The sequence below is a fragment of the Typopeltis vanoorti genome, chromosome 5 (assembly GCF_054136105.1).
Source record: "Typopeltis vanoorti isolate ZY-2024b chromosome 5, IOZ_Tvanoo_1.0, whole genome shotgun sequence".
Lineage (NCBI taxonomy): Eukaryota > Metazoa > Arthropoda > Arachnida > Uropygi > Thelyphonidae > Typopeltis > Typopeltis vanoorti.
This window is the reverse complement of record NC_143553.1, coordinates 34,727,119-34,742,436: the sequence shown is the minus strand read 5'-3', so window position 1 is coordinate 34,742,436 and position 15,318 is coordinate 34,727,119. Positions and strand designations below refer to the sequence as shown.

At 34.2% G+C, this 15,318-nt stretch overlaps 1 protein-coding gene across 2 annotated transcripts in view; it reads right to left on the bottom strand.

Moving 5' to 3' along the window:
* Mitofilin (inner membrane mitochondrial protein mitofilin) overlaps positions 1–15,318 on the bottom strand; it is a 263,003-nt gene that overhangs the window by 224,325 nt on the left and 23,360 nt on the right. For both annotated transcript variants that reach the window (XM_090392343.1, XM_090392344.1), the window contains exon 3: positions 2,496–2,660. In XM_090392343.1, coding sequence (XP_090248469.1) covers positions 2,496–2,660 — 165 coding nt within the window. The remainder of the gene's footprint in view (positions 1–2,495; positions 2,661–15,318) is intronic.

The following is a 15,318-nucleotide window of genomic DNA, read 5'->3' as shown; positions in this document are numbered from 1 at the left end:
GAGATAGCTCAATTGCATGGAGTGATACACAGGGCGAAGCGACAGCTGGAGCAATTGCAAAAATGTCTAGCGGGTGGATCAGCTAATAACAGAAAGAAAGAAATGTGATATAAGAAAAATGACAGCTTGACTGAGAAAGAAAGAAAAAGCAAGGAGCGAGTATTATATGGCAACTCAATCATAAAAGGAGTAATCGATGAGAGTTTGACAAATTTGTGCTTTCCTGGTGCGAAAATTAATGATGTTAGTGAGGCTATTAGAGCACAAAAGGGTAGGGCGATGGAAATTAATGTAGTGGATGACCGAATGATTTAAAAGGAGAAAAGTATGGCATGAAAGAAGACATGAAAGAATTACTGGAAGTAGCAAAAGGAAAGAGTGAGAGAATTAAATAGTGAGTCTGTTGCTTCAATCTGTTGTTAATAATATAGGAAGGGATCTGATACTTTGATGTCAAAATTTTGCAGGATGATTTGGATAGATTGGCAGAGTGGGCAAAGGAGAATGATGTCAGTTTAATGTGGCAAAGTGTAAGATTATGCATTAAAAAAGATTACCAGGTATATTCCACATTTGTGGAACTGTATTCCAGGAAATTGAAGAAGCCAGAGACTTGGGAGTGTTAGTGGACAGGGAATTAAAGTGTAAGGAACACATAGTAAAAGTGGCTAAAGCAGTTCATCAGATCACTTGGTTACTGAAGAATACTTTGATGAGCAGAGACAAGCAGGTTATTATTCCTCTTTATTGAGCCTTGATAAGATGCCATCTCGACTAATGCATGCAGATCTGGGTGCCAGAGTTTCTTGGTGATGGGCAGGAGGTGGAGAGGATCCAGGGGAGAGTGACTAAGATGGTAGCAGGTCTATGGAATGAACCTTACGAGAACAGGTTGAAGATTTGTGGGTTACAGAAATTGGTTGATAGGTAGAAAAGGGGTGATATGATTGAGACATACAAATTAGTGAGAAGTTTTTTAGAAGAGTAATTCAGAGGAAATTTTTTAGAATAGGTGTGGTGGCAGGAGAACTAGGGGTCATCCGTGGAAACTGGGTAAGAGTATAGTTAACAAGAGTGTTAGAACTAGGTTTTTGCTTGGAGAGTAGTGAATGAATGGAATAGGTTGACAGAGTCTGTTGTGGGTGCCATGACTGTAAATGAGTTCAAAGCAAAGTATGATAGATACTGTGCAAATGTTGGATAGTTCTTGACATGTTTAGGGTCTTCCTCGATGAGTCTAAGGACTCCTTGGAGTGCCCGTAATAATAATATATAATCTATATTTTAGTTGTAAGTCAGCATTTAGAAATGAAAGGAGTACAGGAAGATGATCTAATGTAAAATCAATTGTAAGAAGTATGGAGAACCTATAGAACAATAAAAATATTTCAGCTATCAGTACACTTTTTAGTGAAGATGACAAATTAAATATGATAATACACAACATAATAAGTAAAGCTGGTATAGTATGGTCCTTTTTTTGTATCAGGACCAATGGCCTGTCGCTGTCAAGTAATAGGGCGAGTAATCCTCTTTGTATTATCTGTGTTGTCTGAATTAAGTTTTCTTCTGGCCAATTTGCCTGTTTTTAGTTTTAGTTCCTTTTTATGATACTGGCTAACTCATCTTCAGATGAAAAGCACTAATCAAAGTTCTTTGTAACCTGGATGGGATTCAAACCCAGATCTTTCCAATCTAAGGACATTGTCAATACTAGCTGAGCTATAGACTCTTCTTCATGTATGCTAAATACTCAAATAAATAAATTTATATATAATAAGAGAGAAATTAGTCACAGGTTTGAAACTGGTTTGAACAGATTTTAACTTATGGATCTGAGAACTGGATCAGAAGTAAAACATGCTGGGTAGAAAACCAGCAAAATATTAGTAAGTTCAATAAATTAATTTTTGTCTTCATCTCTTGGTGTAGTTTATACTGTGAAGCACTAATATGAAGAATCAACAACAAATAAGCTTTCAAGACATATAGAAGTAAAACAGTGAATCCAAAGATACCACAGATTCAAGAGTTCTGAGAAAAATTAGGGGAGTAAATGGATGACATTATTGGCAGAATTATATTAAAAATGAAGATATTAGGAAGGAACTTGATAATGCTGGCATTTGAGAATATATGAGCAGAAGTAATGTAAAGTGGTATGGTCACTTAAATAGCATGGGAGAGGAAAGGTTAGCAAAATAGGTGAATGCCAGCATAACAGGAAAGAGACCCAGAGGGAGAGAATAATCTAGGTGGACTAATGCAATTTGGTTGCTGATTGCATACAAGTCTTCTATTAATATCAAATCAGTTTTATTTATGTTTTTTTGTAACATGTTATAAATTTCTTCATTTTCTGCACTTTCTCCATTGAACAGAATATTCATTTTAAAATAAATGACAGAGAATTTTCAAATCACCAAGCATTATACATTAAGTTACTTAATAATATTCTAAGTCATAGTATATACCAAAATTCAAAATACACTTACACAGAAGATGCATTTCCCCAGTCAGGAATAGCTTCAAAGAATTTATCTGCATATGGAATATTACTTTTAAGCAATTTTTCAAAATCTGGATCATATTTTGCATAAGCCACTGCACCACCTAGTCCTAATAATGTTGAACCAAAAATGGCTACCAGTGTTTTGCTCCTAAAAGAAATGCAAATAAATAAGCACATGCACACAATAATAATATGATAACAATAACTGAAAATGAGTTATATGACTGTACAGATAATTCTAAATACATGAAAGATTTCTAAAATTTGGAGATAAAAAATGATGATATGCAAAGAGAATAAAGAATTCTGAAACATGCACTCATCAGACTTAACAGTTTTAGTGGATTCTGACTACAGGTATAAAATACATACTGTATTTGCTGCCATATAAGACACTTTATTTCCCTAAAAATTAATCTCAAAACTACGGTGCGTTTTATATGGCAAAGGTTGAAATTTCAGCTAGAATTTTGATCAGTCAAAATTTGTTATTTTATGCTTCCACTCTTGCCTGTTTGTCATATGTGATTTTGAATTAAATATGTAAGAAATTTAAAATATAGATACTATAACTAATTAAAGAAGACAACAGATACAATCCATACAGTGAAATGGAACTTAATGGATCTGGTTTCATTTAAAACACAGTGCATGGTGCTCGACAGCTTGCACAGTCCCATAATGACAATTGACAAGTCATATGTCCAACGGTCATTCAAGTGCAATGGAATTAGTGATATTCAAGTGTTCAAGATTATTTTTATTATTAACCCATGGCTCAAAAGTAGCACAGACATTGCACCAATCCAAAGGAAAATGGCAAAATACCAGCAGTAGCAGCATGGTATTTTGGGTTGCTGCCAACTGAAAGAATGATATGAACTTGGAGAAAACAAGAACAGGGCTTAAAAGAGACTAAGTGTAATAAACATTGTGGATACTGCAATACTGGTATTTCAGTATCTGCAAAAATGATTATTCACTAATCAAAACAAATGGCAACAGAGAAAGGTATCATTTAGTTTATAGGTTCAACAACATCATGGTGCTATGTTTATGAAAATAAATAACCTATGTATGCAAACAAAAAAAAAGTATCACAAAAGATGTCAGATGAATACAAAAATAAAGTTGATATAATATTATTGTTCCTCCTACACTTTTCCTTGATACATGATTGTTTTACACCAAAATTTTCTGAAATTGTTTTCAATCAATGTATGATAAGATGTTATGATGATTTTCAAAAATGTATAATTTTTTTCAATAAAATAACTTTTTCCCCAAAAAATACCCTGAAAAAATGGATGCATCTTATACGGTGGCAAATACGGTATTTATTTTATCCTCACCATGCATGCATGTGCTAATGCACACACACACACATATACATACATACTGTCCAGCCACAGATGCAAGACCCTCGGCTGGCAATGTGTCAAGAACAGTCAATTCATGTTGAAGGGAAGAAAGGAATAAGGCGATGTACGAATTCGTTACCAACACACGAAATCATGTGCTTTATACATAAATTTTCCAACTGTTGTACAAGCAAAATAGTTACCACTTTAAAATCTAGAATTTTCATAAAAGAAAAGCTAATTTTCCAACGTATAATAATAAACACTCATCCCACGAAATGTATCGATTACCCTATTATTGGAATGGATTTGCCTTCTTCTGCCATGCGCAGAAGTGTCGAGGGGTCTCACATCTGTGGTCACACAGTACTTACGTACATCACTGTGAAGGTCATGATTATATAATGTTGTGGGAAATGGGGGAGATGAGAATAATGAACACTGTGAGAAGAAGGGATAAACATCTCCATATTCTAGATCAGTTAAGAACAAATGAGGATAAAATGTAGTGTTACTATAACAGAATAAAATATGAGAGGGAACAGACATTAGAAAAAAAAGGTTGGCATGTGAAGCAAAGGGGGTAGAGACCACTAATTATTTATTTTTTTATGTGGCTCCCACCCACAAACGGTTGTAAACCTATAGTGCATTAGTACCATAGGTGGACTAAGAATTTTTTTTCTATTTTTGATATTTTTTTATAATTTTTTGTATTTTTTTATTCATTTTCCCTCTGGTCTGGAAACTGTTCTAGAAATCCAACATGGAACTTTTTCAAGCCACTTCAAGATCTCCATTAAGCAAGGTGGTTCTCTCACACTGGGAAAATGAAATTCATCTACCACCTAATTCGTAGTAAGGATAAAATTGACATGTTTCATTAATACAATAGGGTTAACATTAACAAAGTACAAAAAAATTCAGCTAATGAAGAACAAAATGCATAATGTGGTGATGTCATGAAATGACACTAGCTCCATCCATCGATTCACTGGACATCATCAGCTGCTATATGGTCACTCTGCTCCTCAGTGATGTGCCACACCAGTCCTTGCCAGGTGGTCCTGTTGTAAGCTTTTCTGGAGGTAGTTTCAATTCTCTGAAGACTAGTCACTCCAGATACACCATCCATCCATCACGATGACGGTCACCACTTCCTCTTTTTCCAGGAACTTTACCTTCTATTACTGTATCTCACTACAGTAATATTGTAGTGAGATACAGTATCAATCCTATAAAATAGATAGAAACTTAAATGTTTCTATCATATCTCTCCCCCTTTTTTGTCTATTAACCAACTTTTGCAATCCACAAACCTTCAATCTATCTTCATAGGGAGCATTCCACAGACCACTCACCATCTTGGTCACTCACCTCTGGATCCTCTGCACTACTTCCTCATCCCCAAGAAACCCAGCTGATCAGACCTGAGCACAGTAATCCAGATTTGGTTGTATCAAGGCCTTATAAAGAGGAATTACAGCAATAAATAATGTATATAAGTATATAATAAATAAAAGCAAAATAATGTATAATAAATACATCACCAAAAAGCCAGTAAAAATGGAACATCAGGAAATTGATATAGTAACCTACTATGTTTACCTAGGACAAAAGATCACAGTAGAAGGATGCTGTGATAAAGAAATTATATATAGAACTAAACTTGGTTGGGTAGTCTTTGGAAAACACCATTCAGCACTCAAAGTAAACATTAAAATCTGCCTTACATAAAAAAATATTTGACAGTTGTATACTTCTGGTAAAGACACATGGAAGTGAAATGTGGCCTTTAACTAAAAAATTGACCAACAAGTTGAGGTTTCCCAGAGGAAAATGGAAACATCATTAATCAGTATTATCATTCTAGACAGAAAGCGCAACACCAAGGTCAGAGTTCAGACTAAGGTGAGAGACATTATAACAGCCATTAAAAGATCCAAATGGCAATGAGCAGGTCACACTGTAATAAGTAACATTAAAAATGGACAAAGCTCATGATTAGTATCCCAAAAATGGAAAGACCAAAGAGACGAGTGGGAAGATGAGATTAAAGAGGTGGCTGGAACTTGGTGGCATAGAAAAGCTGAATATAGGACTGAATGGAACACTTTTGGGGAGGCCATTGTTCAGCAGCAGACAGACAGAAAATGGCTGATGATGAAGAAGAAGACATTCCCAAAACACCAGACATCATTCACACATTGCTCTTATGAATTTTCATTAAGCTCTCACACCAAGTTAATCACTGCTGATATTTTAACCCTTATTAATCTAATAGTTTCAGCAACTATTTTTTTTTTGATTCAGCTAATTGATTTCTACATTTCAATTCTTTGGGCTCCCAACATGCAAAAACTTCAAGGCCAATTAGCTGAACTCTTTCAGGCATATCTGGAAAATCCAGCATATTGATCTCCCCATAAGCATACCTTTTTATGGCTGCTGTGAGGATGATGTCTTATGTATTAGAGACTCAAGTCTATTACCATTAATACTTGACTAAATAAAAATCTTATCCGTTCACAATTCATAAACACTTATAAATTTTCCACAAAGAGTAGAAAAATATGAACAGTGAAATTAAATAACTATTCAAATCGACATAACCTGCAAATATCCACAACTGAGTGATTATGTAAATACCACAGCCAGGACTCATGTATTCACCCCACAAACTAAAACTATTTTCCTTTGCAAAAAACAGTAAAGCTACCTTGCATCCAAAATATATCCAAAAGAGTTCAAATATATATTTAAAACATGCAGATTATAAACTAATTTTCACTACAAACCAGTAATTAGCCAACCTTTTTAAAACCTATCAAGATTCATACTAAGAACAATGTTGTGTACAGGTTTCCATGTCAATCAAACTGTTTAGATAGGTTTAATCAAATTATTAGGTTGCTATGGTCACACAAGAATACTTTCATGACTGTAATATTCCCATTCCAGATTACCTATGTAATAGTAACAGAAGCAAAAATAGAACCCAAAATAAAAATCCTGTAATTGGAAAAATTATCAGATGAAATTAATTAACATATAATGAAAACATTCTAACAACAGAATTATTGCAGGTTTTGTCAAGACATCAGAAGGCTCTCTTGTAGAAGTATAAACTTCTACAAGAGAGCCTTGCCAATGGAAAACTGAAATAGCAACCAATGCATTGGTGGAAATTTCAGATAAAAAAAGCAATCATCTTAGATCTTCAAAACAACAAAATAAAATTATGTATCTCAGAAATCATAGTTATAAGGATCAATAAGAAAGCAATAAATATCCATCGTTAAAACTATGCCAAAGTTTCAACCAATAACTAACTTGTAATTCAATGTAACCTATTTAGTGTATACTCCATCATTCATTTTATTCATCATTTTTTACTTCCTTGGGAGAGTGCTCTTCATGTTTCTTAAGATGACACATTCAAAACAGCTTACACATCATTATTTATTGCATCATCTATTTTATTTATTTATTTTCTTTTTATATCTTTAATTTTATCTTTTATTCCACATCAAAGTTTTTCTTTAATCGTTCATAATTTTAGTCATCCACATGCCTATTGTTCCGGGTTTTAATCCACACTTTATTTATTCCTTTATATGTGTTGTTCGTTTTATCATTTTAAAATATATTTATTTACTCTTTTGTTTGCCTATAGCTTCAATATGATTCAATTCACTATCTGTACTTAAATTGTTAGTGAATGGCAAGAGAACAACAAAGAAATGAGTTACATTCTTTATTATTCAATACAATTCCAAGGTATGATTTTACTAAGCTATCAAATGACAATTTCTATTTTTATTTGATATATTTTTAGCAAACATTCTATTATTTTTATGGTTTAATCCCTAAACTACAGACTTCAGGATGAGTTTTTTTTTTTTTTTTTTTTTTTTTTAAGGGGTGGGAGGGGTAGTTTTAAAGATAATAAGCTTGCTATTATATCTACTAGTAATAAACAAGAAGCGTCATGAATAAAATTTCAGAAGTAGTATATAGAAGATGCAGCATATTATAAGAGTCGGATGGCACTGGCCTCTAGTTTTGTATTATATGGGATTTGCAGATGAGGGGGGGGTATAGTTTTGCACAAGGATGGCAACTTTTCCATGGGTAGGTCCATCCCTTTTCCTGTCCTTATGAATAATGACTATGTTTCATTAGGACAGAACAAGGAAAAAGCATACTGGATCAAGGCTGTTTTGCAGAAGTTTATACTTCTACAAGAGAGCCTTCTGATGTCTTGAGAAAATCTGCAACAATTCTATTGTTAGAATGTTTTCATTATATGTTAATTAATTTCATCTGACAAATCCTACTCTACACAAGTCACTTCAACCCACACAACATTAACCACCACTGCCCTTAATTCTGACCTGCAAGCCATCCTTCCAATGGGGCTCAGATAACCAGTCAGGTCAAAGCTAATCAAGGGAATTTTTCTGCTGTATGGCAAGCAAGAGGAAAAATAATTATGGCAGGTTGATGTTGGTGGATAGTTATGGTGGCAGAGTAACCATAGCAAATGATATAGTGGAATTATTTAATAAACATTTCATCAGTGTATATCATAGTGGTGTGACTGATGCTGTGCAACATGCAGAAAAGCGGCAAGAATTAGGAGCATTAAAGGTGAAAGAATCAGCGGTTGCTCGGATTAGATGTTAATAAGGCTGTGGGAATGGAAGACATATCACCAAGTATTTTTAAAGAATGTGCAAAAGAGTTAGCCATGCCCTTGACCTGGTTATTTAATGAAAGTCTTGCAGTGGGGAAGGTTCCTAAGGAATGGAAAGAAGGCAAAATAATACTTCCCCCACTAGTATGGTTTGAGAAGTTTTCAATATAGACCAGTCTGTATATCTGCAGTTGTGATCAAAGTTTTGGAAAGATTGGTTAGAAATAGAATACAAGATTGGATTGATGAACATAAGATTCTCTATGATGATCAGCATGGGTTTGTGAAGGACAGGTCTTGTTTTAGCAATCTGCTTATGTTTTATGATAAAGTGATGAATGTGTTGGATAAGGAAGAATCATATACAGTGATATTATTGGACTTTGCAAAATCATTTGATAGATTACCACATGGTAAGTTGGTATTATAAGCTGCAGAGGATGGAATATATAGTATATTGGCTAGATGGATTGGAGATTGGCTCTCTCTCTCTCTGAATGATTCCAGCAAGTTATGCATGATGGAGTCATTACTCAGAACTCTGTTCTTAGGCCCCTACTGTTTAACTTGTTTGTTAATGATATTTCAAGTGGATTGACTGGGGATCTTCAAATGTTTGCCAATGATGCAAAGTTAGGTAGAATTATCAGGAGTAGTGCTGATGTTAATTTTCTACAGGAAGATTTGAATAGACTTTTAGCTTGGACAAATGAGTTTTTGTCTAAGTTAAATGTTAATAAATGCACGGTGTTACACTTTGGGATAGAGAGATACAAGGCTATGTACTGTATTGGTGGAGATGCACTTCAGGAAGTAGATGAGATTTGGAATCTTGGAATGATGGTGATGGACAGTGGACTGAAGTTCCTAGGGCACATCACAAGTGTTGCAAAGACTGCACATCGTATAGCTGCTATGATTAAAAGTACATTAACATGTAGGGATAAGGAGGTGGTGGTGCCTCTATATAAGGCATTGGCAGATCACATATGGACTATTGTACTCAGATTTAGTCACCTAGTTTTCATTGTGATGTGGAAACACTAGAGAGGATCCAAAGACAAATAACCAAAGTGATATCAGGACTCTGGAGTGTTGGTTATGAAGAGCATTTGAGAGAATGTGGATTTTAGAGGTTGGCAGATAGGAGTAAAAGAAGAGATATGATAGAGATCTTCAAGTTAGTTAGGGATTCTATCAGATTAATATAGAAGAAATTATAAAAGGAGTAGATGTTAAGATGGGAAGAACAAGGTCATTCCTGGAAGTTGTATAAAATGTGGTGAAGAAAGGTGTGAGGAGTAGACTTTTACGTGGAGAGTGTTAGCGAGCGGAATGTATTGCTTGCGTGTGTTAAGTTCTGAATGAAACTAAAATTGGATTAATTTACGTTTCCTTCAGACTTAACATGGGGTTATTACATTTTGAATCAATTGTTGATATATCAGAATATACTAAACTCTTGTAAATTACTAAAATATTACTAAACTGAGAATCTTTCATTTATTTTGTTATAATGTAAAGTATTATGAATTGCTAAATTGCTTAAATCTTACTGCTTAAGTGTAAGTACTTATAAATTGCTGGGAGAAAGAGATAATCCAATTAAATAAAAGGTGGCCAGAATTGAAAACCCGTGCAACAAAGAGTACAGGTGCACCCTTTTCGTAAGTAAGTAGTTCCCCCCCCCCTCATGCATTCCGAGAATCACGCTAAGGATTCTGTATGTATTCGCTCAGTACTGGGTGATGTGAAGTGACGCTGAAAAATGAAAGGAGATATTGATGACGTAGTGTTAACGTGTGGCGCGCAATTTAAAAAGTCGTGCAGCGCCAGAAAAAGGAATCTTCTTCTTACTCTTAGGCTTGTGCTCTCTTATGCTCTGGGTCTCGTGCAGTCTTGCTGTGGTGTGTGGAGCCTCCTCGTGGCATCCCCTCGTTCCCCGCGGATTCGAGATAATGACTGAGGAACTTTGTTGTGGATTTCCCTAAAATTTACCAATCGGCGACCAGCCCAGCAGAAGATATTCACCGATGCTTACGGAGATTTCGTTACGATGTTGAGATAGTTCACCAAAGAATAACGTCTACTTATTTTCGGAGGCTGAAGTATGTGCAGATCGAACCTTTGAAGAATGCCTCAAAAAAAGCAGAAGGAACGTGGAGTCGAAAGTATTTGTCCTGACGACATATGTGAGGTGGCCAAATAGTTTCCCCAGCAATTGGTAACATACAGTATAGTTTTTTTATGTAAATGTGTACTAAAAGGATATCTGTAAATTTTAGGAAGAACTTTACAGATTGTTTCTTTTAATGATAGAGTATATTATGAGTATTTTGTGAAAGAAATTGTATGAGAGCACGTGGAGCCTAGGAATTGTGTCTTTTAATGATTGAATAAGTTATGAGAATTTTGTGAGAGAAACTGTATGAGAGCACGTGGAGCTACATTAGTAATTCAGTTAACAAATGTCTTTAATATTGATGAATAAGTGTGCTCTTTTAAATATAAGTCGTAAATCATAAATGAAGTTTTTTGTCATACATGCTAAGATAGATATAGAGAATCTGTGAAATTAGTGCTCATTCATTAGCAATTGCAGATTACTTAATCAGAGTGTATTCATAATGTGTAAATATGTATCAACTGAATTAAATGTTTTGTACTTTTTGTTTAACTGATGACTTGCCTGACTTTCTTCTCTGTTGCACTTGCTCATAAAATACGGACCACAGTGGGAGATTAATTTATGGTGAGGCTACGACTGCAAACGTAACCTATAGTAATAAAATATTGTAAGCTAAACTGTTTCTGGTTCCTTGATTCTACATTCTTTGTTAATCTAGGATTCGGGGTGGTGCAGTGAAAAATAAATTTTCCCTGAATCCGAAAAAGGAATTAGAACCAGTGTAGAGACAAGGGAGTTGGCATTGACCATTAATATTCCCTTTGTCCCCCAAACCACTAGCATCATTCTTATATGTAAAGATTGGCCAAGAGAAATTAAATTTTACAATGGCGACATAGAAAAAGGCCAAGAAATAAACACAAAAGGATAATAAAATTTTACACGTGCATCGTGAGGGTAGGTAGTTTAAATGCAGCAATCCCTCGATTAATGCACCTCCAATTAGTGTCATTTTTTTTTCTATACCCAAATTCGATTAATGCACCTCTAAAATTCAATCAGTGAGCCTATATATATCTTAAAAATAAATGTTACAGATTTTAAACATTTTTCTATCTATACATTTTTTATGGCTAACTATTTTAAAAAAATCACTCACCAGGATGAAATAATTTAGTTACCGAATTAAAACATTTTACAAAGTTATTTTTTAATGGCATACAGTACTACACTATTTCCATGTACACTATGTTCCAAATTTATCACCAAAATTTATGTCTTCTGCTAATTACATAGCATTTTTTAATCATATCTCCTGTCTCCTTTGCAATTGTTTTCCTTACTTTTTTTATTTTAAAGTATTTTCACAACCTTTCATCATGAGCAAAAGAATTAGTGAGCAAGAAAGTGGAGTGTGAAAATTATTTGAAAAGTAATCTCAATGGAAGAAAAATGTGAAATAATAAAAAGAAAAATAAACAAGGCGAGTCCAGAGCAATGATAAGACAAGAACACAAAATGGGTGAATGAACTATAAGAGCAAGTTTAAGCAAAGCTGCTGAATACAAAGAGAAAGGTAAAGGCTGCTTCAAGTTCATCATGCATGCACTCGAAATCAAAGTATTATAATGAATGAATTAAATAGACTTCTTTCTACATGGATCGAAGACTGTAGCCAAAAACAGATCCCGTTAAGCACTGACCTTATCAAATAAAAAGCATTAAGTCTCTTTGCAACCTTGAAAGAAAGGGCTATCAATGATAGAAAAGAAGAAGAATTCATTCTAGTGCTGGATGGTTTGAGTGTTTCAAAAAGAATGAACTATAAGAGCCATTTTAAGCAAAGCTGCTGAATACAAAGAGAGAGGTAAAGGCTGCTTCAAGTTCATCATGCTTACAAAATGATCTAATCACAGGCCATGCTGCAAGTGCAGATAGAAGGTGGCAGCAAATTATCCAGAGATTTTGCAGAAAATCGGGGAAGAAGGGGGCTATTGTGACAAACAAATATTTAATGTCGATGAAACTGGCCTTTTTTGGAAGCGAATTCCTTCCAAGACTTTTCTGACCAAATCAGAGAAATCTCAGTCTGATTATAAAGTTGCAAAGTTGAATGAAATTACTGCTAGCAATATGCGAGCCATTTGGAAGCTCATTCTTCCACATTGTGCAAATGATTTTAGAGGCTTTTCAAATGAATCTAAATTAATTAAATCATTTGCACATTCTGAGAAATTGGGTGATTCTGATCTGCTAAATTTAGATGCACAGCAAGAAGATCCTGAAGAATATGAAGAAAATTTAATCATTGACAAGTCCAGAGAGATTACACAGAAACAATTAAAAATATTTTTCGTACAATCGAAGTTTTTAAGCAGCAATGCTTAGAGGCTGACCCTGATGAAGAGAGAAGCAGTAAAATTTGCAGTAGTAGTAGAAGAGGCAATAGAACTATACCGTCAGTTGTATGAAAAAAAGAAACAGAATGCCCACCAAACTACTCAATTCATTGTTAAGTAGTAGAATAATAAATTTATATTCTGAATGTGTTTTATTGTCTTCCAGCTTCATGGTTTTCCTTTAACTAAACCCACCCTGAGATATACTATAATTCTTTTATTCTTCTTTCTTCTTTGAGTGCCATCCCCCTATCGGAGGTCGGCGACCACCTTGGCAAATTTTGAGCGATTCTCAGCTATTCTGAGCAGTCTCTCAGAGTTCATACCAGTCCACTGTCTGATATCTGCCAGTCAAGATTTTCTTCGTCTTCCTTGTCCTCCTCTTCCATTTATCTTCCCTTTTATAATCAGTTGAAGTATCTTATATTTTTCATAACGAAGTAGGTGACCAAGATATGCAGTTTTCCTTCTTTTTATGGTATCTAAAAGTTCACGTGATTTCCCCATTTGTTCCAGTACTTCCTGATTGGACGTTTTTGCTGTCCATGGGATTTTTAACATTCATCTGTATAACCACATCTCAAAGGCTTCAAGTCTTTTTATTGATGTTGTCTTCAAGGTCCAAGTTTCTGCACCATACAGCAGTACAGACCATACATAGCATTTAACCATGCGTGCTCTAAGTTTAAACTGCGGTTACACAGTGTTGATTTCATCAAGAGAAAATTTTTTCTTGCCATTTCAATTCTAACTTTTATTTCCATTTCTGGATTGCAATCTTCATTTAACCAGCATCCAAGATATTTAAACTTTGCCACTCTTTCTATTTGTTTCCTATTTAAAGAAAGTGCTAAATTAAGAATTGGTTTCTTACTTATGACCATGAATTTAATTTTGGTGATATTTATTTTTAATCCCATTTTTTCACTCTCTTCATTTATTAGTTCCAAAAGATTTTGAAGATCCTGAATATTGTCAGCCAGAAGAGCTGTATCATCGGCATATCGGATGTTACTGATGATTTCATCATTTACACTAATCCCTTCCTTCCAAGACTTTTTGAAATATGGCTTCTGAGTAGATGTTAAAAAGAAGAGGTGACAGCACACATCCTTGCTTTACTCCTCGTTTGATGTTAATGGAGTCTGTAATAATGTCATCAACTTGAACAGATGCTTTTGGTTCCAATAAAAGTTTTCAATGATCCTGATGTCTTTACCATCTAATCCAATTCTTTTTAATAGTACAATCATTTTAGCATGTTGGACTTTGTCAAATGCTTTCTTGAAGTCGATGAAGCAAAATGAATATTACCTTCTTTTGGTCAATACATTTTTGAAATAAGATCTGAGAAAAGAAAAGGGTCTCCGTTGTTCCCAAGAGAGGCCCTTTTCTGGATAAAGATTGAGGATAATGATAACGGTATAGTTGTATGAAAAATTTGTTCGATCCTACTTCTTCTCAATCTATACTTTGGATCCGATATTTAGTCATTACGATGTTCTTAACTAGTTGACAGGTTGCAAGTTGATTTCTAATTCAAATATAGAGAAAATTTATATTTATAGACTGCACCACTCTATATCTGAATTAGTTCAAGAACTGAAGATAAATCAACCCTCAACTATTTCTCCTTAATATATATACTGGCCAAGTGTATTTAACTAACTTAATTCACCCGCTTTGGTTCGAATATTTTATGAATGGTGCAGTAAAAGAGATTCAGGCAAAATACAACTTTTGATTAACAAAAACAAACATTTAATTTTATAATCACAAATTATACACTTAAGATCAAAATATTAAATAAGATATTATAAACATTTTAGCTCTCACAAAATTCAATTAATTACTTGGTAAAGCTCAAAGTCACAAAGTTCCTCAGTAACCCGACTGCACAAATATCTCACAGTTTCTTAAGTTCCAAATACAATAAAAATTCAGTAACACTTCTTCTGAAGCAAACACTTTTAAATCTACACTTCAGTTAATCTCTGCAATAGTTACTGTTAATATAAGGAAATTCTAGGATGAAACTCACACACTTCTCTGTATAGAAATATTAAAGGTTGGAATAATCTTACCAATAATCTTCTTTCTTCATAAACTTACACACAAACATTTTTTATAACTGTAAACACCTTGAGCAGTATATGGCACTCATTAAAATAAATCTTCTAAGCAATAACTGAATTAATCATCATTCACAATACACATAA